Source organism: Gnatocerus cornutus, chromosome 2 (genome assembly GCF_029298725.1).
Source record: "Gnatocerus cornutus isolate USDA-ARS CGAHR chromosome 2, icGnaCorn1.1, whole genome shotgun sequence".
NCBI lineage: Eukaryota > Metazoa > Arthropoda > Insecta > Coleoptera > Tenebrionidae > Gnatocerus > Gnatocerus cornutus.
The window spans coordinates 3,683,558-3,705,121 of NC_142234.1; the positions used below are offsets into that span (position 1 = coordinate 3,683,558).

The 21,564-nt window shown below is 32.8% G+C and overlaps 1 protein-coding gene and 1 long non-coding RNA gene across 3 annotated transcripts; one reads left to right on the forward strand and one right to left on the reverse strand.

Annotated features, from left to right (window-relative positions):
* Positions 1 to 111: 111 nt before the first annotated feature.
* LOC148178188 (uncharacterized) lies at positions 112 to 19,019 on the forward strand. 2 transcript variants are annotated; one of them, XM_088031005.1, is made up of 9 exons: positions 112 to 387; positions 438 to 642; positions 726 to 939; positions 990 to 1,445; positions 1,492 to 1,691; positions 1,744 to 1,959; positions 18,225 to 18,285; positions 18,334 to 18,531; positions 18,589 to 19,019. In XM_088031005.1, exons 7-9 carry the CDS (start codon positions 18,270 to 18,272, stop codon positions 18,780 to 18,782), a joined length of 408 nt encoding a protein of 135 aa, XP_087887131.1. In that variant the 5' UTR covers positions 112 to 387; positions 438 to 642; positions 726 to 939; positions 990 to 1,445; positions 1,492 to 1,691; positions 1,744 to 1,959; positions 18,225 to 18,269; the 3' UTR covers positions 18,783 to 19,019. The 2 variants fall into 2 exon arrangements, 1 of the variants encoding a protein (XP_087887131.1); XR_015769674.1 differs by lacking the exons at positions 112 to 387; positions 438 to 642 and having other exon boundaries at positions 739 to 939; positions 1,501 to 1,691; positions 18,334 to 19,019.
* Positions 12,638 to 13,443, reverse strand: LOC148178189 (uncharacterized). The gene is made up of 2 exons (XR_015769649.1): positions 13,021 to 13,443; positions 12,638 to 12,968 (listed from the first exon to the last, which is right to left on the reverse strand). It is a non-coding gene; the product is annotated as an uncharacterized LOC148178189 (long non-coding RNA).
* Positions 19,020 to 21,564: the final 2,545 nt, after the last annotated feature.

Below are 21,564 nucleotides of genomic sequence, written 5' to 3' on the forward strand. Positions count from 1 at the left end.
TTTTGGGACTTCTGGAGCTTTTCGAAGTACACAAGTGGTATTGGTGGAAAGAGGAAAAAATTATAAAACGATCGATACCCATCAATCAGGTACGAGACCCAGCATTTTGGTAAAAAATGCGAAAATGTTTTGAGAAATTTCATCAAAATCAAGGAGGTTCTAAATTTGACAGTTCTCATCGTCGACGCGAGAGTGACTTTTCTTCCAGAAAATTGGATTTATTTCCAAGAAAATAGGGCTTTGGAGAGGCTACTGTTGCTGCTTGCGTCTACGAGAGAAAGCCCCCTTCGTCTGGGAGTGTTTGATTCATCGAGACAAGTGAATTTTGAGACAACCATGATCCTACCGTAATTGAGCAAAAAATGCGTTCAAGTCTATGGATTAGAGGTAAATTCGAGTTATTTCTAATGAAAAACATCATCAAGGCCCCTTTTTAGATGGTTTAGAACAGATGCAGTGCGTGAAAAAGAAATAATCTTTTTCATGGTCATGATGAAGCAAGAGGTCGCGCTGAATTAATTCAATCTGCGCTCGGACTTTTGTGCATTATTTGTTTTGGAACTTCTGGAGCTTTTCGACGTACATAAGTGGTATTGATGGATAAAGGGTAAAATTACGAAACGATCGATACCAATCAATCAGGTAAGAGACCCAGCATTTTGGTAAAAAATGCGAAAAACTTTCCGAGACTTTCGTCAAAATCAAGGAGGTTCTAAATTTGACAGTTCTCATCGTCGACGCGAGAGTGACGTTTCTTCCAGAAAATTGGATTTATTTGAAAGAAAATGGGGCTCTGAGGACTCACTGTTGCTGCTTGCGTCTACGAGAGAAAGCCCCCTTCGTCTGGGAGTGTTTGATTCATCGAGACAAGTGAATTTTGAGACAACGATGATCCTATCGTAATTGAGCAAAAAATGCGTTCAAGTCTATGGATTAGAGGTAAATTTGAGCTCTTTACAATCAAAAACGTAATCAAGACCCCTTTTTAGATGGTTTGGGGTAGATGCAGCTGCAGAAAAATTGTTTTCTTTCGTCGTGTCGCGCGGAATTAATTAAATCGGCGCTCGGACTTTTGTGCATTATTTGTTTTGGGACTTCTGGAGTTTTTCAAGATACAAAAATGGTATAGGAGGATGCAGAGAAAAATTATAAAACCATCGATGCCCGTCAATGTAGTGCGAGACCCAGCATTTTGGTAAAAAATGCGAAAATGTTTTGAGAAATATCATCAAAATCAAGGAGGTTCTAAATTTGACAGTTCCCATCGTCGACGCGCCAGTGACGTTTGCTCGAGAAAATTGGATTTATTTGGAGGAAAATGGGCCTTTGGAAGACAACCATTGCTGTTTACGCCGACGGCAGAAAGCCCCCCTTCAATTGTGAATGTTTGATTCATGGAGAAAGATTATTAAAAAACTACAAAATCCCCTCTGAAGTTAGCTTGAGTAAGTTGGTAACTAACTCTGTTAAATAAATCGATATCGATCGAAGTTTCGTTAGATTTGCGCTCCGACTGCTTTTCAAGCATTTCAAGAAGACAACCGGTGAGTTCCCCATTAAATTCTTTCACTGGCAGTCATGGAGAGTCAACAAAAAGTGAGGTTATGTCATGATAGCTGCAAGAATGCAAAAACAAGACTCTGCAGAGTAAACAAGGGGGCCCTTTTGCATGAGACTGTCTTATATCTAAGGTATTTATTAGCACTCAAGTTCCATGCAAATAGTAACGACGAAATTTTGTAGAAAATTGAAAAAACGACACGAGCTTCTATAAAGAAATCAACATTGGAGGTGCAACCATCGGGCAGTTTCTTAGAAGAGCGTCAAGGACTTTCTTATGCAGTGCAAGAAAATTAAGGCCAAGGGCCCAATTGAGGAGCCCCAATAAAAACTGGAATGACAAAACGAGGAACTGAAGCTATGGAAGTAGCAGGTTTTTAAGTTCTTCAATGTTTCAAGGTACTATTCAAATTGTTTCATTATTGGAAAGATGGGGGTTGCCTTACAAACTTACTTTTTTGTTTAATAATGACTTGAGACAGCCCCCATCTCTGCCTACTGGGATTAAATATATGTTAGAAAATGGGAAAACCGTTTCTTTTTAATTCGAATTTCCCCATCTCTCCATGTCAACTTTCAACTGTCATCATTTCGTCGGTAGACGAGAGTAGGTAAACTCAGATATAGGGGAAGGTAGGACAAATTGGATTTACAGATAAATGACATCGGTTGGACCTTCTTTTTTTCTTTTTTTCTTTACATTATTGTTATGTATTGGTTAATTCACAGTTAAAGTCCAATTTGAATTTTGCTAGGGGAGGACTGCATTCTCCAAAATATAAAAAAAGGTACGAATTAACAATTTTTCCATTTTAAATTATAAATTAAGAAAAATTGAACATGAGACCAATTTAATAAATAGCAGGGGAAAGTAAGACATTTACGATAAATTAAAAAAATAGGTATGGAAAGGTGGGTAAATAAAAATAGAAAATTTAAAATTAAAGACGTGGAAACAAAAATTCGAATTTTTTTTATTTTACTTCAAAGCAAATAGTAGGAAAAAGTAGGGCAATTTCGGTAAATTGAAAAATTAGGTATGGAAAGGTGGATAAAAGTGAAAACTCTAAAATTAAAGACATGCAGGAATATAATTTAAAAGCGTTTTTCCTTTTATTTTAAAACAATAGTAGGGGAAGGTGGACAAAAATGAAAACTCCAAAATTAAAGACATGTAGGAATAAAAATTCAAAACTTTTTTCTTTGCCTTTGAAACAATAGTCAGGGAAAGTCGGGCATTTTTGGCAAATTTAAATGTTAGGTATGGAAAGGTGGGTAAAAATTTAAACTCCAAAAGACATGTAGAAATAGACAATCAAAACTTCTTTTCTTTGACTTTAAAACAGTTGCAGAGGAGGGTTGATCATTTTCCACAAATTGAAAAATTTGGTATGGGAAAGTGGGTAAAATTGGAAAATCCAAAATTAAAGACATGTTGGAATAAAAATTTAGAATCTTAGTTTCTTTAAAATAAAAACTTACAAACAAGCAAAAGTAAGTAATCTTTGAGCGATATAGGGAACGGTAGGTCCTAATGGATTTTGAACAAATAAATAATAAACTAAATATTAATTGGTAATTTTTACTACGACAACAGGCAAATAAGGAGTAAATAATCAATTTTAGAATATGTAGGGGAAGGTGGAGAAAAATTTCTTTCAATAAGTTACAAAGCTGAGACTTTAATTTTTTAATTTTATAACTCCATACCATGCAAATAAAAACGAAATAAAAATTTAATTTGAATTTTAATAGGGGAAGGTGGGGCAAGTTGAATTCTAAAGAAAACAATAAGAATTACAATTTTTTTTTCATTTTTAAATTAAACCACGTGAAAATAAAATTTCTACATCTCTATTCCCCCGACTGTCTTAATTAACAAATGGACTGATCATGCGCCTATTACCCCGACTGTTTTTTTTTTATTTTCAAATCGACAAATTATGCACAAAAAAATAAAGGAAATAAAAAAACAAAAACATAAATTAATCATAAAATTAAATAGATGCATCATGCGCTTATTACCCCGACTCTCTTAATTAACAATTAGACGGATCATGTACTTATTCCCCCGACTGTATTAATTAACAAATAGACGGATCATGTACTTATTCCTCCGACTGTCTTAATTAACAAATAGACAGATCTTGCGCTTATTACCCCGACTCTTTTTATTAACAAATAGAGAGATCATGTACTTATTCCCCCAACGGTCATTAACAAATAGACAGATCATGCGCTTATTTCCCCGACTGTCCTAATTAACAAATAGACAGATCATGCGCTTATTTCCCCGACTCTTTTAATTAACAAATAGATGGATCATGCGCTTATTACCCCGACTGTCTTAATTAGCAAATAGACAGATCATGCACTTATTATCCCGACTGTCTTAATTAACAAATAAACAGATCATGCGCTTAATATCCCGACTGTCTTAATTAACAAATAGACAGATCATGCGCTTAATATCCCGACTGTCTTAATTAACAAATAGACAGATCATGCACTTATTATCCCGACTGTCTTAATTAAAAAATAGACGGATCATGCACTTATTATCCCGACTGTCTTAATTAACAGTAAGACTGATCATGCGCTTATTATCCCGACTGTCTTAATTAACAGTAAGACAAATCATGCGCTTATTATCCCGACTATCTTAATTAACAGTAAGACTGATCAAGCGCTTATTATCCCGACTGTCTTAATTAACAGTAAGACTGATCATGCGCTTATTATCCCGACTGTCTTAATTAACAGTAAGACTGATCATTCGCTTATTATCCCGACTGTCTTCATTAACAGTAAGACTGATCATGCGCTTATTATCCCGACTGTCTTAATTAACAGTAAGACTGATCATGCGCTTATTATCCCGACTGTCTTAATTAACAGTAAGACTGATCATGCGCTTATTATCCCGACTGTCTTTATTAACTGTAAGACTGATCATGCGCTTATTATCCCGACTGCCTTAATTAACAGTAAGACTGATCATGCGCTTATTATCCCGACTGCCTTAATTAACAGTAAGACTGATCAAGCGCTTATTATCCCGACTGTCTTTATTAACTGTAAGACTGATCATGCGCTTATTATCCCGACTGCCTTAATTAACAGTAAGACTGATCATTCGCTTATTATCCCGACTGTCTTAATTAACAGTAAGACTGATCATGCGCTTATTATCCCGACTGTCTTAATTAACAAATAGACAGATTATGCACTTATTATCCCGACTGTCTTAATTAACAATAAAACTAATCATGCACTTATTATCCAGACTGTCTTAATTAACAGTAAGACTGATCATGCGCTTATTATCCCGAATGTCTTAATTAACAGTAAGACTGATCAAGCGCTTATTATCCCGACTGTATTAATTAACAGTAAGACTGATCATGCGCTTATTATCCCGACTGTCTTAATTAACAGTAAGACTGATCATGCGCTTATTATCCCGACTGTCTTAATTAACAAATAGACAGATCATGCACTTATTATCCCGACTGTCTTAATTAACAGTAAGACCGATCATGCGCTTATTATCCCGACTGTCTTAATTAACAAATAGACAGATCATGTACTTATTATCCCGACTGTCTTAATTAACAAATAGACGGATCATGCGCTTATCATCCCGACTGTCTTAGTTAATAGTAAGACTGATCATGCGCTTATTATCCCGACTGTCTTAATTAACAGTAAGACTGATCATGCGCTTATTATCCCGACTGTCTTAATTAACAGTAAGACTGCTCATGCGCTTATTATCCCGACTGCCTTAATTAACAAATAGACAGATCAAGCACTTATTATCCCGACTGTCTTAATTAAGAAATAAACGGATCATGCGCTTATTACCTCGACTGTCGTAATTAGCAAATAGACGGATCATGCGCTTATTTCCCCGAATGTCTTAATTAACAAATAGACAGATCATGCGCTTATTATCCCGACTGTCTTAATTAACAGTAAAACTGATCATGCTCTTATTATCCCGACTGTCTTAATTAACAGTAAGACTGATCATGCGCTTATTATCCCGACTGTTTTAATTAACAAATAGACGGATCATGTGCTTATTATCCCGACTGTCGTAATTAGCAAATAGACGGATCATGCGCTTATTATCCCGACTGTCTTAATTAACAGTAAGACTGATCATGCGCTTATTATCCCGACTGTCTTAATTAACAGTAAGACTGATCATGCGCTTATTATCCCGACTGTCTTAATTAACAGTAAGACTAATCATGCGCTTATTATCCCGACTGTCTTAATTAACAGTAAGACTTATTATCCCGACTGTCTTAATTAACAGTAAGACTGATCATGCGCTTATTATCCCGACTGTCTTAATTAACAATAAAACTAATCATGCGCTAATTATCCCGACTGTCTTAATTAACAGTAAGACTGATCATGCGCTTATTATCCCAACTGTCTTAATTAACAGTAAGACTGATCATGCGCTTATTATATCGACTGTCTTAATTAACAGTAAAACTAATCATGCACTTATTATCCCGACTGTCTTAATTAACAGTAAGACTGATCATGCGCTTATTATCCCGACTGTCTTAATTAACAGTAAGACTGATCATGCGCTTATTATCCCGACTGTCTTAATTAACAGTAAGACTAATCATGCGCTTATTATCCCGACTGTCTTAATTAACAGTAAGACTGATCAAGCGCTTATTATCCCGACTGTCTTAATTAACAGTAAGACTAATCATGCGCTTATTATCCCGACTGTCTTAATTAACAAATAGACGGATCATGCATTTATTATCCCGACTGTCTTAATTAACAAATAGACAGATCATGCACTTATTTTTCCGACTGTCTTAATTAACAAATAGACGGATCATGCGCTTATTATCCCGACTGTCTTAATTAACAAATAGACTGATCATGCGCTTATTATCCCGACTGTCTTAATTAACAGTAAGACTGATCATGCGCTTATTATCCCGGCTGTCTTAATTAACAGTAAGACTGATCAAGCGCTTATTATCCCGACTGTCTTAATTAACAAATAGACAGATTATGTACTTATTGTCCCGACTGTCTTAATTGACAATAGACAGATCATGTACTCCCCCGACTGTCTTAATTAAAGAACCAAGCGACATTAAAAAAAAAAAATAAGTTTACTTAAAAAACAAGCGAGTGCCACCAATCAAGACGGGCTAGTTTCAAGGTCATAATTTGTGAAAATTATGGAGCTCTACGGCAAATTTGAGAAGATTTATGCATTGGATTGAACATAAACAAGTACTTTAACAGCCAAAGACCCGTTTGTGATTCAATCCAATACATAAATCCTCTCTAATTTGCTGTAGAGTTCCACAGTTTTTACAAATTGTGACCTTGAAATGCGGTATTCAAAATAAATGAAGAGTACGTACGTGTAGAGGTATGCCAGGGAAGAGACATTTTGTGCATTTAAACTGAATTTTCAAAAATATTATCAAAGTACCGAAATCGGTGAATCCAAAAAGATGAATTCACTATTCAGCTCGTTTGAGCATTTAAGGAGTCCAAAAAAATATTACCATAGACTCACAATTTTCCGTTGTTCTTTCTAAATGGGATTTTATCAAATAATTTTAAAAATGAGACCGCATAACTTCGTAAATTTCTAATAAAACGTAATTAAACATTATTAATGAGAACATAAAAATTTATGAAACTGTTCTTTTTGAGACACTCGATATACAGGGTTATAAAATAAGACGCCTATGAGCGGAAACACCATGTCCTCTTTAGTTAATCCTTCTCAGAAATTAAAGCAAAATTAATTTAAATCCATTCCTTTTCCAATATGGATTAAAAAAAAATTGACAATGTTGCTCAACTCTTTCTAATACAATTTTACATTCGGCAGTTTGCGTAACTAAGCAACTAACAACTTTACAATGTTGCAAATGGTACTTTTAAAAGTTTAAGAAACTGAATTTAAAGCACTTTGTAAAATTTTTTTTTTTGGTAAACCTAATAATGTGTACATTATTGTATTGTGTAAAATTATTGTTTATTCATTGAAAAAGCTCTTGCGAAAACACTGTGTCCGAATAATTGAGGTAAAGTTGAACAAAGTTGAACAATCTTATAATTCCTTGTACAAAATGATAATTCGTAGTTATTAAGGCAGTAAACCTTCATATTAATCCTGACAGTGTAAATGATTCTTTAATCTTTAGGTAGGGAGCAAAGGTATCTTCAACTGCGCCTACTGATTTGAAATCAGGCCTTAAGTTCTTATTTTTCAATGTAAATAATTAACTATTTCTATTTAGTGTCCAAAAGGTGCAACAATCAACGTTAATCAAAATTGAAGTGACTGGTAAAAAATTGATGTAGTTTGCCACTGTGCGTCATAGTTTTGAAAACTAACTTGCTAAAACAGCAATTTATGCTCAAATTTTAAACACAAGTTGCATTAAATTTAAGATGAAGCTGGTCACAGTTATGTTAAAAAAACAATTCGCGAGTATTTACGCAAAAACTCAAACATCGCTAAAAATTACTCTTCTAATGCATCGCGAATTTTTGCTTTAGATTGTTAAGCTTGATCAACCATTAAGCGTATGCAAAATTGCAAATATTTATCTTTGAAATTAAAAACGATTTTGAGGGTGATCATAACAGTTGCCGGACTGGGTATAATTCACTGTTTTTCGCACAAAATTCAGTTATTTACGCAATAATTTTACTGTTCGTATTTTCAAGTTCTAAACTAGAAGACCATTTTTCCGCAATTATAAAATGTGTCTTATTAGGAACATTTTCTATTTCAAAAATTTAAAACTTCAAGACTTAAAACCGCTATTTACATTTTCACTTTCGGAACTATTCCTAATATTTTTCATCACCGTTTTTTAATAAAATTGTTGGCTCAAATCTTGGTGTTGACAAAAATTGTCAAAAACACAATTTATTCCCAAATACCAAATTTCGTCAAAAACTGCTGACGCGCAAGTTTGATAAAAGCAACTGACCAACTTTAATCGACAAAACTCTAGAAATTTAAAAAAGTAGGTACATTTATTTACAAGTCGAGCACAGTCAAAAACACAAGTATCCAAAGATTTAAAGAATTTAAATATTTTTTCAAGATATTTATTTATAGGTTTTCCAAAATACATTTTTAATTGCTTTTCGATGATTTGAAGTTTTGGATTTTACAATCTTTTCTTGAAATGAAAATTATGATGTTAGCTTCGACATTTTTGAAAGCAAATTGTCTTATTGGTAACGTGTAAAATCCACCGGTAGCAGGTAATGATTAGCTTATTAGAGACGAGGATTTTTATGTAAAATTCGTATAATTAAACTACTAAGATGGCCCCTTGAGAACACAGCTACTTTTTAAGGAAAACACCCCGATTTTCAAGGGTTAACAGAAAAGCAGAAAAATCGTGAAAAGACTTCCGTTTTTAAGGTATATTTTAAAATTAACATTTTTTAAAGAATTTGTCCGGTTTTTCGAACTCACCCTTTTTTAAAAAAGTCAAAATTTTAAGAAGTATATCCAGTTTTATCAAACGTGAATTCGGTTTCGTACAAACAAATTTCCCTTTTAAAAACATTTAAAATTAGGAATTTTACCTTGTTTTCAAAGATTTTACCCTGTTTTGAATTTTGTACTAGTAGGCCCCCTCAGCACACAACACATTTTTAATGCTTTTAGCCTGGTTTTCAAACTAACTTGAAAAGTGAAAGTTTTTAAAGAATTTGACCGGTTTTTCGAAGTCACCCTTTTTTTAAAAAGTCAACATTTCAAGGAAATTACACCGTTTTTTCAAACAAGAATACGGTTTGGTCCAAACAAATTTCTCTTTCAAAAACACTTAAAATTCGTCTTTTTACCCTGTTTTTCTGTTGGGCTACTTCAGAACAAAAATGAATACGGTTTTGGCCTGGTTTTCAAAGTAGCTTTTAAAAAGTTAAATTTTTTAAAGAAATTGCCCGGTTTTTCGAAATACTTTGTTTTTTAAGCAGTTTAGTCCTATTTTAACAGTCTTCTTAATTAAAAGATAAAATTTGCCTTTTTTGCTCAGTTTTTCTATGGAGCCACTTCAGCACACATATGAATATGGTTTCGGCCAAGAAAAGTTACAATTTAAATATACTTAAAATTCGTCTTTTGTCCTGTTTTCAAAGATTTTACCCTGTTTTGAATTTTGTACTAGTAGGCCCTCTCAGAACACTTTGTTTTTAATGCTTTTAGTCTGGTTTTCAAAAGTTTTTAAAAAGTTAAAATTTTTAAAGAATTCGCTCGGTTTTTCGAAGTCACCCTTTTTAAAAAAGTCAAAATTTTAAGAAATATGTCTTGTTTTATCAAACGTGAATACGGTTTCGGCCAAGAAAAGTTACCAATACATATCAATGAATTAAACAAGTATAAAGGTTGCTATCTAGAAAATGATTTCAATACTAATATATTTATAGCTGCTTTTACAACTGCAAATGCTAGACTCAGATTGTACGAAATGTTAGACATATTAGGAGAAAGCGTGGCATATTATGATACAGATAGCATTGTATATATAGATAATGGTAAAAACAGTGTTAAAACAGGTTGTCTATTGGGAGATTGGACCGATGAATTAGGTAAGGACGTATGGATTGCTGATTGGGTATCAACAGGTCCAAAAGGTTATTGTTATAAAACTAATACAGGTAAAGTTGTTTGCAAAATTAAAGGATTTACATTAAACTATGAAACGTCCGAAAAGATTAATTCCGATAGCATGAATAATATTTTAGAACACAAAGACAGTAAAATTAGTACAGTCTATTTCACCAACTTATCCCGATCTCTCATAAAAATTTAAGAGTACGGTTCAAGTACCGACATCCCGCTCTGTCTGTATTTGACAGAGTACGCTGTCAAATATTACTTTATTTTTAAAAATTTAAATTCTCATTATTTTGTTCCAAGTCAGGTTCAGTGAGTCACGGGTACTAATCCCTCAGGTACTTAAGTGAACTTACATGGAGGTAAATTTTTTTATGTTTTCTTAGAGTAAATTTTGTGCAATTCTTTAGTGATTTTTGTGTTCTATTGTTGTCGGTGTTTGCATTCCTAGTTGCACCCCGAGAGCTGATCTAACACTCGGCATATTTGAGAGCTTCTGTCTCTCTTTACTTCTTAAATTGGAAAAGAACAGAGAGAAACACAATCTTAATGCTATACGTTCTTGGTTTGCTTTAGCTTCAGTTATCGGATAGAAAGAGATAAAACCATAAACGTACTTCATTTCTTGCTCTGAAAGCTTTTATGGTAGATCGGGATAAGTTCGTGAAACAGACTGTACACAATATAATCGAATTACCAGAGATACTAAAACTAAAGAACTTTTAAATAAAATAGAAACAAAGGAATTTGGTTTTGTTTATGACAAGAGAGTTATTCTAAAAAACTTTGATACAATACCCGTTGGATATTAATCCTTTTATAGTAAATTAACTTCTTATAGTTTTCAAACACATTAAACACAAAAAAATTTAATTTTGAAGAAGCTTTTTTATTGTTTTTACTCATATTACTTTTTAAACACAGATCGAAAATTTAATATACAAAGAGTAAATGAAGACTTGTAAATGTCTAATTTATTTATGGGAAATTTCAAATATTTTGAATCTCGAAAAATGCTCGTGCATAAATTGCATGCAGAAACGTTCATTGGATTGCCTGGTTGTGCGCAGAGTTGGTCAAGCGAGTTATACTTCCCGCAATACACATTTAGCACAATTTTTAAAAAGGGCGGGCGAAATAACGCCTAATGCAGGCAACGGTATTCTCAACAGAGATCTCAACCACCGCCGTTTTGCCATTTGATTACAAGTGCCATCTAGAAGAGCATCGCCGCCATTATTGTTTCGAGTTTCGAACATTGTTTGCGTTTGCGTCGGTTATTGCGTTTGGTTTTTTTGTGTTGTGACAATCAAAAAGTTGTTGGAACAGACGTTTAACATTGCTGTTAGAGTTCTACATACCGATATCACTCAAATTTGTTGTCACAAAAAATGGAAGATAAGATATATGGAATAAAAACCCACTTAGTTGAGGAATTTAGACAGTTCCAAATCAGTCATCATAAACGAACAATGCCATCGTTTGCAGGCAATTGCACTTTGTTTATAAATTCTGAGTATTTGAGATGTCGAATAGAAGCGTTGAACAGTGTTATATCGCTAACTCCGTTTCCCCTGTTTCCCATGGGCCTGATCGGCTTTAGAATCCCGGCACAACGCTTGTGTTTGATCAATCCGAATATTGTAGTAATTTCGCTACATTCATCTCTAAAAGTCCACCTCGCATTTGACTCTGCAAATGAAAAAATGGAATTTGTCGGAATATTGAATTTGTAAGTAAAAAAAAGATAGTTTATTAATTCTATATTGGTTGTTTTGTTGTTGCAGACCGGAAAGTAACTCTAGTTCGGATGAAAGCAGCTCAAATGTCTCATCACCTTCGAACCCCACCAGCAGCGAGTCAGGTTATGCGGCGTAACTTTAAAGTCATGTTCAATTTTTTTCTCGAATTTTTTAAATCAATTTTATTTGGCGTATTCACATTGTATTAACATCGTTTAGTATAAATAAAATGTATTAATAGCATCTTAAAAAACATGGTCCTTTATTATTGTACGGGGTCAAAGTTTGGAAAACGGGATAGATTCCATAAAACTTTAACTTTTGAAAAAGACCGGTAAAAACAGGGGTTAAATGCTTTAAAAACAGGGCTGTGAATTCGTTTCGCTCATAAGGAATCACATTCCGAAATTGTTTGGACGAGACCGTATTCATACACTTCGAATCTTTTCTACCCGCCCGGCAGTAAAAAATGCATTTTGACTGTCCGCCTACTATACACGTTTGTTTGTTTACGTTTGACATATAAATCAAACACTTTAGATGAGTAAGTACGGTGTAGTAGGCGGAATGAAAACACTAGCGCCAAAGTGTTTGTGGGGAGAATTAAAATTGAATTACGATTAGTATTACTATTATTTTTATTGTATGTAGTTTCACTTAAGATCAAATAACCCAAAAATCGCTGTTGTAACTTTTATTTCTTAGTAGTACGTACACTGCACTTTAACTGATGTTCTTGAATAGTTTTATGTATGTTGGGAACAGCCAATCTTGCAAACGATTAGTTTTCCCCCGGTGTGATCCATTCACAGATAACATTTTCCAATTTCTTCCTGTTGATTGATTATCGGTTTCGTTATTCATTCTTCTTGGCGATTTTTCGCTAGAACTCTGGTCTATCCATCTATGTATAAGTCCACATCTCAAAACTTTACATTGTCCTTTATTTTGAGCGTTAATCCTTACATTTTGTGCCTGTTCATCTGGACAAGAGAATCTCTTGTTTATTCCTAGATAATTGAATGTGTTAACTCGGTTTAGGGAATCATTATTTTAGTATACCTTTCTTTCCTGGCATACTTCTTGAGGAACTTTTGTTAATGGAGAACTTTTTCATTCCTGATGAAAACAGTTCAGTTTGTTTATTCTTTATAGCTGATGATGGTACCTGGACCTGATGTACGTAATGTAGAAAATTGATGTCCTCTGGCTTCAATTAGTGTTAAATAAATTCTTGGGCTCGGATTTACAACTGATTTGAACGTTTTGGAGAATGATAATGTGACAACACCACACATTTGTCTGCGCAGTTTGTAAGTTTGTAACAACCATAACGACTCAATGCTCCTAGCAACCAGTTCGGCCAATCAGAATCATTAGAATCATTCACGTGGCATTTGCAGCGACCGCAGCGGTATCTCACAATTGTGGGGGAAAGTTTTAGCAAAGTTTCAAACCTTCCAAATTTAATCCCGGCCCTCTTAGGGGAACTTTCTCGTCTAAATGTTTGATATAACCTCAAAAAATTTTGGAGTGCGGGCACTACCGCCTGTAAAGTATGCAACCGTGCACTATGGAGGATCAACAAACCGTGCCGGTCCATTTAAATACCATTGAAAGCGTTGTTCAGATGCAGTATTTAATTATTTTTGACTGTGTTTTTACTATGGTTGGGTTGAAATCTTTTAATATGTATTATCTATACTGTCATTGCGTAGTATTTGTTTATTTTAGGACACTTTTGGCGTAATTAGAGGCCCAAAAACGCCAACGAATGACGACTTTCCAAATTTGATATTTTAAAAATCGCAAAAAAAAAGTTACAGGCGTTTGTCACTTGACGATGAAAATTAAAATAAAATTGAAATATCTGGAGATTAGACAAAAAAATAATACAGTGCTTTGTACTTTAAATGAATAAGCTTTTATCTTTCTTAATTTTAAAGAAAAAAATTGGAAATAATAGATTGTCCACGAGTTTTTGAATAAAATGAACTTTTCCTTGGTGTTGGACATCTTAGATTTTTAAGAAAAGTTGCTCACAAGTCATTCTTTACTTAATTTCAACTTAAAATTCTTATTTCAATTTCTTTTAAATATTAAAATCTTTAAATTTAATCGTTAATTATTGATAATGAAATATTATAGTCAGAATTTTGTAACTTTGGTTTAACTCCGCCTACCTTTTGAGCCAATTGAATTTTAGCTGGAAGTCTGATTCACTCTGCAAAATTTTGATAGTTCGTCGATATTTGCTGAAATTCGGGGTAGAAATGTCCACACATTAGAAGATGAAACACTATCAAAATCGACGAAACTTTCACGATTAAATAAATTCTCGCAAAACCGCAAATCTTCTTGACATGTGTGACACTTGAGCCGTCAAATTGTGGATAGTGTTGAGTAAAGGAGGCTAGCCATTTCTTGATTCGACAAATTCAAATCGTCATTTGTTCATGTGGGCGGGGTTAAACCAAAGTTACAAAATTCTTACTATAATATTTTGTTTATTCACATAAATGATTTTGTTTATTTTTGAGTTCGCATAAAATTATACTTAATGGGAACTCAAAATTTAAAATTGAAAGTGGTTCAAAATTGTGTAAGAGAGCATGGACAACATTGTTCATATGTACTAAAAAATTCATGGCTCATTTTGGTTTGCGAATTCTTATTATACAATGTATTATTGTTTAAAACTGTATGTGATAAAATAAACATTATAAATTTTTTGTTTAAAAACTCCTCATTTGGTATAAATGAATTTAAAATTCGATTCTAAGCAACTTCTCTTAAAATACCTAACTTTTAGAAATATTCCTAACGCGAAGTAAATTACAAGAAAATAGCATTATTTAAAAAATCCTAATAGATTGAATTTACCATATCTGCTGTATTTTGTATCGCCATGGATTTTGCAAAGTTGCATAAATATCCCTAAAAAACAACTTTACGAATTTATCAAAATTCAACTTAATATGCCAAAAATTAATAGAGATAGCAGCTTGTATTCTGGCTGAAATTAAACATTTACCATTCACTGACCAAAATTATCATTAAGGCAATACATTTTAAGAAGTTGCAACCCAACTATAATACAAAAAATAATTAAATACTGCATCTAAACAACGCTTTTAATAGTATTTAAATGGACCGACACGGTTTGTTGATCCTCCACAGTGCAAGGTTGCATACTTTACAGGCGGTAGTGCCCGCACTCCATTGCCAAAAGGGACGAGAATGACAGTGCTATAAGTGTTGCAACAACTGTTTTGGTCATTTTATGTAATTGTTAAGCATTTTGTGTGGTTAAGTCCAAACAATGTAATCTAAATGCGATATTTCGATTTTGAAAACACATGCAACCGATAACGGGCTAAAGACCGTTGTTTTATACTGAAAATGTGCTAAAAGAGTAGATTACAACGTAGGAAATGATTATCCTCGCGTAGTGCTGGTAGAAGTGAAATAAATTTCACTGGTTGAAGCAACTGAAATTCCAAAAAGTAAGTTGTCTTCTTGTGTTTCGAGGGAGGAAAGCCTTCAAAATTAAACCTGCACCTAGAGAGAAATTTGTTTGGACCAAGCTGTATTCTTGTTTGAAAAAACGGTGTATTTTCCTTGAAATGTTGGCTTTTTTGAAAAGGGTGATTTTGAAAAACCGTGTAAATTCTTTAAAAATTTTAACTTTTCAAAAGTTATCTTGAAAACCAGGCTGAAAGCATTAAAATGTGTTGTGTTCTGTTAAATGATAACTTTTCTTGGCCGAAACCGTATTTATTTTTGTACAGAAGTGGCTCCATCATAGAAAAACTGAGCAAAAAAGGCAAATTTTAACTTTTAATTAAGAAGGCTGTTACAATAGGGGTAAAGTGCTTAAAAAACAAAGTATTTCGAAGGGCATGTGTCCCAATACATTTTTGTTGTGAAGCAGCTTAACAGAAAAAACAGGGTTAAAAGACGAATTTTAAGTATTTTTAAATGATAACTTTTCTTGGCCGAAAACGTATTCATTTTTGTTTTGAAGTAGCCTAACAGAAAAACAGGGTTAAAAGACGAATTTTAAGTGTTTTTAAAAGGGGAATTCACGTTTGATAAAACAGGATATATTTCTTAAAATTCGCTTCGCTCATGAGGACTTTGTCCGAATTTTGACTTTTTAAACAAGGGTGACTTCGAAAAACCGGGCAAATTCTTTAATAATTTTAACTTTTTAAAAGTTATCTTGAAAACTAGGCTGAAATCATTAAAATTGTGTTGAGTTCTGAGGGGGCCATTTAAAAAAATGTTAATTTTAAAAAATACCTTAAAAAACAAAACAATAACTTTTTGGACCTGTTGATACCCAATCAGCAATCCGATTGGGTATCAACAGGTCCAAAAAGTTATTGTTATAAAACTAATACAGGTAAAGTTGTTTGCAAAATTAAAGGATTTACATTAAACTATGAAACGTCCGAAAAGATTAATTCCGATAGCATGAATAATATTTTAGAACACAAAGACAGTAAAATTAGTACACAATATAATCGAATTACCAGAGATACTAAAACTAAAGAACTTTTAAATAAAATAGAAACAAAGGAATTTGGTTTTGTTTATGACAAGAGAGTTATTCTAGAAAACTTTGATACAATACCGTTTGGATATTAGACAAAAAAGAAATTAAAGTAGAATACTGAATGATGCAACTTAATATCTCTCTTATTAAACATTATTAAAAAAAAAAATCGCTTATGTAAATGGAAGGTTACATAATTATAAATTTGAAAGAGACAATTTGTTGCATATCAAATGACGAAGAAATTCTGTTTGAGCTGACAGAAGGTGAAGAAGTTGGATTGTTGCGAAAAATTGCTGTCACAAAGTTATCTCCAGAAGAAGTGAAAGAACATATAAATTCTTAAAATTTGTTTAAAATTGTTATGAAATGGCATATTATTGTACTTTTTTTTTAAAACAAAGCAATTTCATAGGAATGTTATAGTATATCCGGTGAGAGATTGGGATATTTTGACAGTTGACATATAAGTTGGCAGCAAATTATGCTACAAAATACACTAAAAACCCTAAATTCTTACGCGAACTGGGTTGACAGAATTGACAGTAAGTGGGCTTATTTTGTTATTTTAAATTTCGCGCGTATGATACACTTTTTATCGCGTAGATTTAGTGACTTTTCTGTCATTCAATCTCTCACCGTACAAACTATATTTATCAGCATAAAAGTCGCTCGATTTGATTTTACTGCATGCAATGTATGCAACTATTTATACATATAAGTGCGCGCGTCTCTTGTTGGTCTTGTTGCATTGACTTTAACTAAATAACCTAGATGGTGCAAAGTACCCGCCATGATGTTCCTACTCACCAGCCATATTGGAAATAGTGGATTCAAATTTTTAGGCAACCCGCAATTTTCAAGTGTAATGTTTTACTCTAAGTTTAAATAAACCACCGAAAAAAGTCTAAAGAAACATGCAAAATTTGATAAATTATGACTAAAGTTGTATACCAAACGACCAAAATTATAAACAAGAGCTTTAATTAATAACTAGGTTTTATTTAACCATTTTAAATTTTTTTATACATTTTTAACATTTTAAACTATTTTTATACATTAAAATTATACATTATACATTATAAAAACTACAGATCATTTAGTATTTACACTCATTATCATTGGATTACGATAAAATGGAACTAATTTATCAAAATTCACTGAGAATTCTACAACAAAGAAAAGAAAACAGACTACCATTGACTTCTTACAAATAAATTATTATTTAACTCATTATTTAATCAATAACGACGCTTGTCAACTTATTTTAATGCCATCGTTGAATAAACATCTTAGAAAAGTTATAATAACATTTTTTTACCTTTTAAAATGTAAAACAAATTTTGCAATATAGGCAACATTTGATACGCCGGTGTATCAGATTTATATCATTGCATACACAAATGCTATTTCCAAGATGGCCCATGCTAGGAACACGGATTTCTACCCCCACCACTAGCTTTTCACCGTCTAGGTATATTATAACATGTCACTGTCTTGTTGGGAGTGGGAACGTTATGAATGCACCCCAGTTAATGCCAGTGACATGTTATAATATACCTATATAATAATATATATATATATATATTATTTAGTTAAAGTCAATGGCCATTGCATTACTGTCAAATGTCAAACTGCATGTCAACACATCAACACTAGGTTACACTCAACGAAAACGAATAAGCAAAGAACTATAAATTTCCAGAATCTGCCAGAATCACTATTCACTTATCATCATATGGTCGCCTGAATGGAGGATCCGGATCGTAAGTACCGGTGTTATTGCTACATAAATGTTTACAGTTAATTTACAGTTAATCGTGTATTCTTGTTATGCCCAAGAAATTGCACAGATCAACAACAAATACTACAACTGTTCCAGAAATTAACACTGCCGGACTGTCCTTTTAGGCCAAGCCGAATTTGGAGTCGTCAAACAAGAAAGAAAAAATCACCGTGTATGTGGTGTGTATTGTACACAGTCGTAAATCCACAAATGGAATATTTACCAGGTACCCAGGGTCGGGAATTAAGAAAACAGTTAAACAAAATTAAACCTGTTAATGCAGAAATTGTGGACTATGAATTCTATCAAAACCATGCTACTGGTGAACAAGGATGGGTATTTGTTTGGAAAAATTTGCTGTGTGATCACACTCCACATTTTCATAATTTTGACAATATTCGTGAAGGAGAGCTTTCCGATCTTTCTGCAGAAACCATGGGTACCTACAGTAGTATAGATTGCACAAAAATTGTTTAAGTCTAGCATCCTATTTACTCAGTGGAATTAATTTAACATTTAAGTATGAAATTTCAGTTATTGTAGTAACTACAGGTACAATATCATGATTGCACAAGATTTTGTTTAAGTTTAGCTTCCTATAGTTTATTCTATTCAATTTAATTAATTTTAGATTTAAGTAGAGAATTTCAGTTCTTGTTCAGGCGTAGAATTAATTTAAATTATAAAATATAGGTTTGTTTGTAAAATGTATTTTCACGGCACTATGAACTGTTTTTTAAAAACAAGGCAGAATCCTTAAAATTTGAACTGTATAAACTTAAAAACAGGTTAAAATGCTTTGTAATATTTGGTTTTTTAACATACATTAAAAAACAGGTCAGTCTTTAAAAATGTTACTTTTTCAAAAACTACCTTAAAAACGCATAATCCTTAAAATGTTAACTGTTTTTCCGAAGGTGAATTTTTTTAGCCGAAATCGAATCATATTTCTTAAAAACAGGGCGGAATCCTTAAAATTTTGACTTTTTAAAAAAGGGTGACTTCGAAAAACCGAACAAATTCTTTAAAAATTTTAACTTTTTAAAAGTTACTTTGAAAACCAGGCTAAAAGCATTAAAATGTGTTGTGTTGTGAGGGGACCTACTAGTACAAAATTCAAAACAGGGTAAAATTTGTAATTTTGAGTGTTTTTGAAAGGAAAATTCGCTTCGCTCATGAGGACTTTGTCCGAATTTGTTTGGACAAAACCGTATTCATATGTGTGCTGAAATGCCCCCAACAGAAAAAACAGGGTTAAAAGACGAATTTTAAGTGTTTATAAATGGTAACTTTTCTTGGCCGAAACCGTATTCACGTTTGATAAAACAGGATATATTTCTTAAAATTCGCTTCACTCATGAGGACTTTGTCCGAATTTTGACTTTTTAAAAAAAGGGTGAGTTCGAAAACTCGGACAATTTCTTTAAAAAATGTTAATTTTAAAATACAGGGTGGCCCATCTAAGACTTTCGGGCTCAATATCTTTGTTATTTATGAACGGATTTTTTCAAAATAATTTAAAATATAATTTCTTGAATAGGTAATGATGATGTGACATTACCAGCGTCATCCTTGTCTTAAAAATGTTAATTTTACGTGTCTTATTTTAAATTTTAATTAGTCAAAAGTTATGTCATTTTATAAAACAGCAATAATTATACGCGTGTGCCAAAAATCAACCGTCTAGCAAGTCAAGTTGCCGAGAAGAAGTCAAAAAAGAACCTCAACATTTCCAAAAAGATACAAACTGGTAGTCGGCTATGAAACAATCGACTGCTACAGCGAGTTTAGATTTTGGACATCCCTGACTTGTTGATCAATCCGTGACGTTCTTGACATTTGTGACATTTATTTGAGGTTATGTTTATTTTTAAGCATGATGATGAATATCATTGATTTAAACTTGCGCAGAACGATTTATCCCGATCTTTTGAAATTGAAAACTAATCACAATGCATCAGACAGCGTTTTGGTGCAAAAATTTCGAGATAAATCGTTCTGCGCAAGTTTAAATCAATGATTTTCATCATCATGCTCAAAAGTAAACATAACCTCAAATGAGAAATATTACAAATGTCAAGAACGTCACTGACGTCAGCGATTATTGACAGACCGAACGCAGGGATGTCCAAAATTGGGCGTGGGAAATTATTTTTTTCATCGCCGACTATGATTTTGCATCTTTTGGAAATGTTGAGGGTCTTTTTTCTCTTTTTCTCGGCAACTTGACTAGCTAGACGGTTGAGTTTTGGCACACTCGGATAAATATTGATGTTCTATAAAATAACATAAATCTTAACTAATTAAAATTTAAAAAAAGACAAGTAAAATTAACATTTTTAAAACAAGGATGACGATGGTGATGTCACATCATCCTTACCTATTCAAGAAATCATATTATAAATTTTGGAAAAATCCGTTCATAAATGACTAAAGATATTGAGCCCGAAAGTCTTAGATGGGCCATCCTGTATATAAAACGTGTACAGGCGGAACCCCTCTTTTGAAATTTGGTGTTTGGGAATAAATTGTAATTTTGATAACTAATAGGTACGTAGGTAATACAAACTCAATGACGGCGGATCGGAATATACAATGGAACATAATTTAAATGGAAATAATCCAGAAGTCAACCTTTTTATTCTTCACCGCATCTTTAAAGTTTGAATGAAAAGCTATATACGGGCATTTGATTTCAATAATTCCGTCTTCCTCAAAAAGACCGTCAGGTGTGGCTCCCAAAAATTTGTATTCTTCTCAAAGGAACAAGATTTAGTGGGTTTTTCAGTAAAAGTTGAACCCTAATCCAATATTGCAAACATCAGGTAAATTGCATCCGCTCAGGTTGCTCCATAGAGTCTTACCATTCAAAACAATTTTGTTTCATTCAACAGTTTTCATTCATTGATGAAACTGTTAAATTCTAGTGAAATAAGAAAGAAATAAACATAAATAATAAAATATGTAATAAGAAAAATAATAATAAATTACTGTTTTATTAAATTTTATTTTCTAAATTTTACGTCCAAAAAACGTGAAATAGTCGAGAAATTAATTCGTGTGTCATTGAAAGACTTTAGTTAAAAACATGACTATAAATTGAATGAATGTTTATACTACATAGTTGTTTCTATAATTTCATACATCAAGCATTATGAAACTTCGTTGTGCTTGTATTTATTAGCTTTTTTAATAACCCTCTTCTAATTGTAACCATTTTATTATACTTTGTGCGAAACAGGCAGGTAAAAATTTTAGA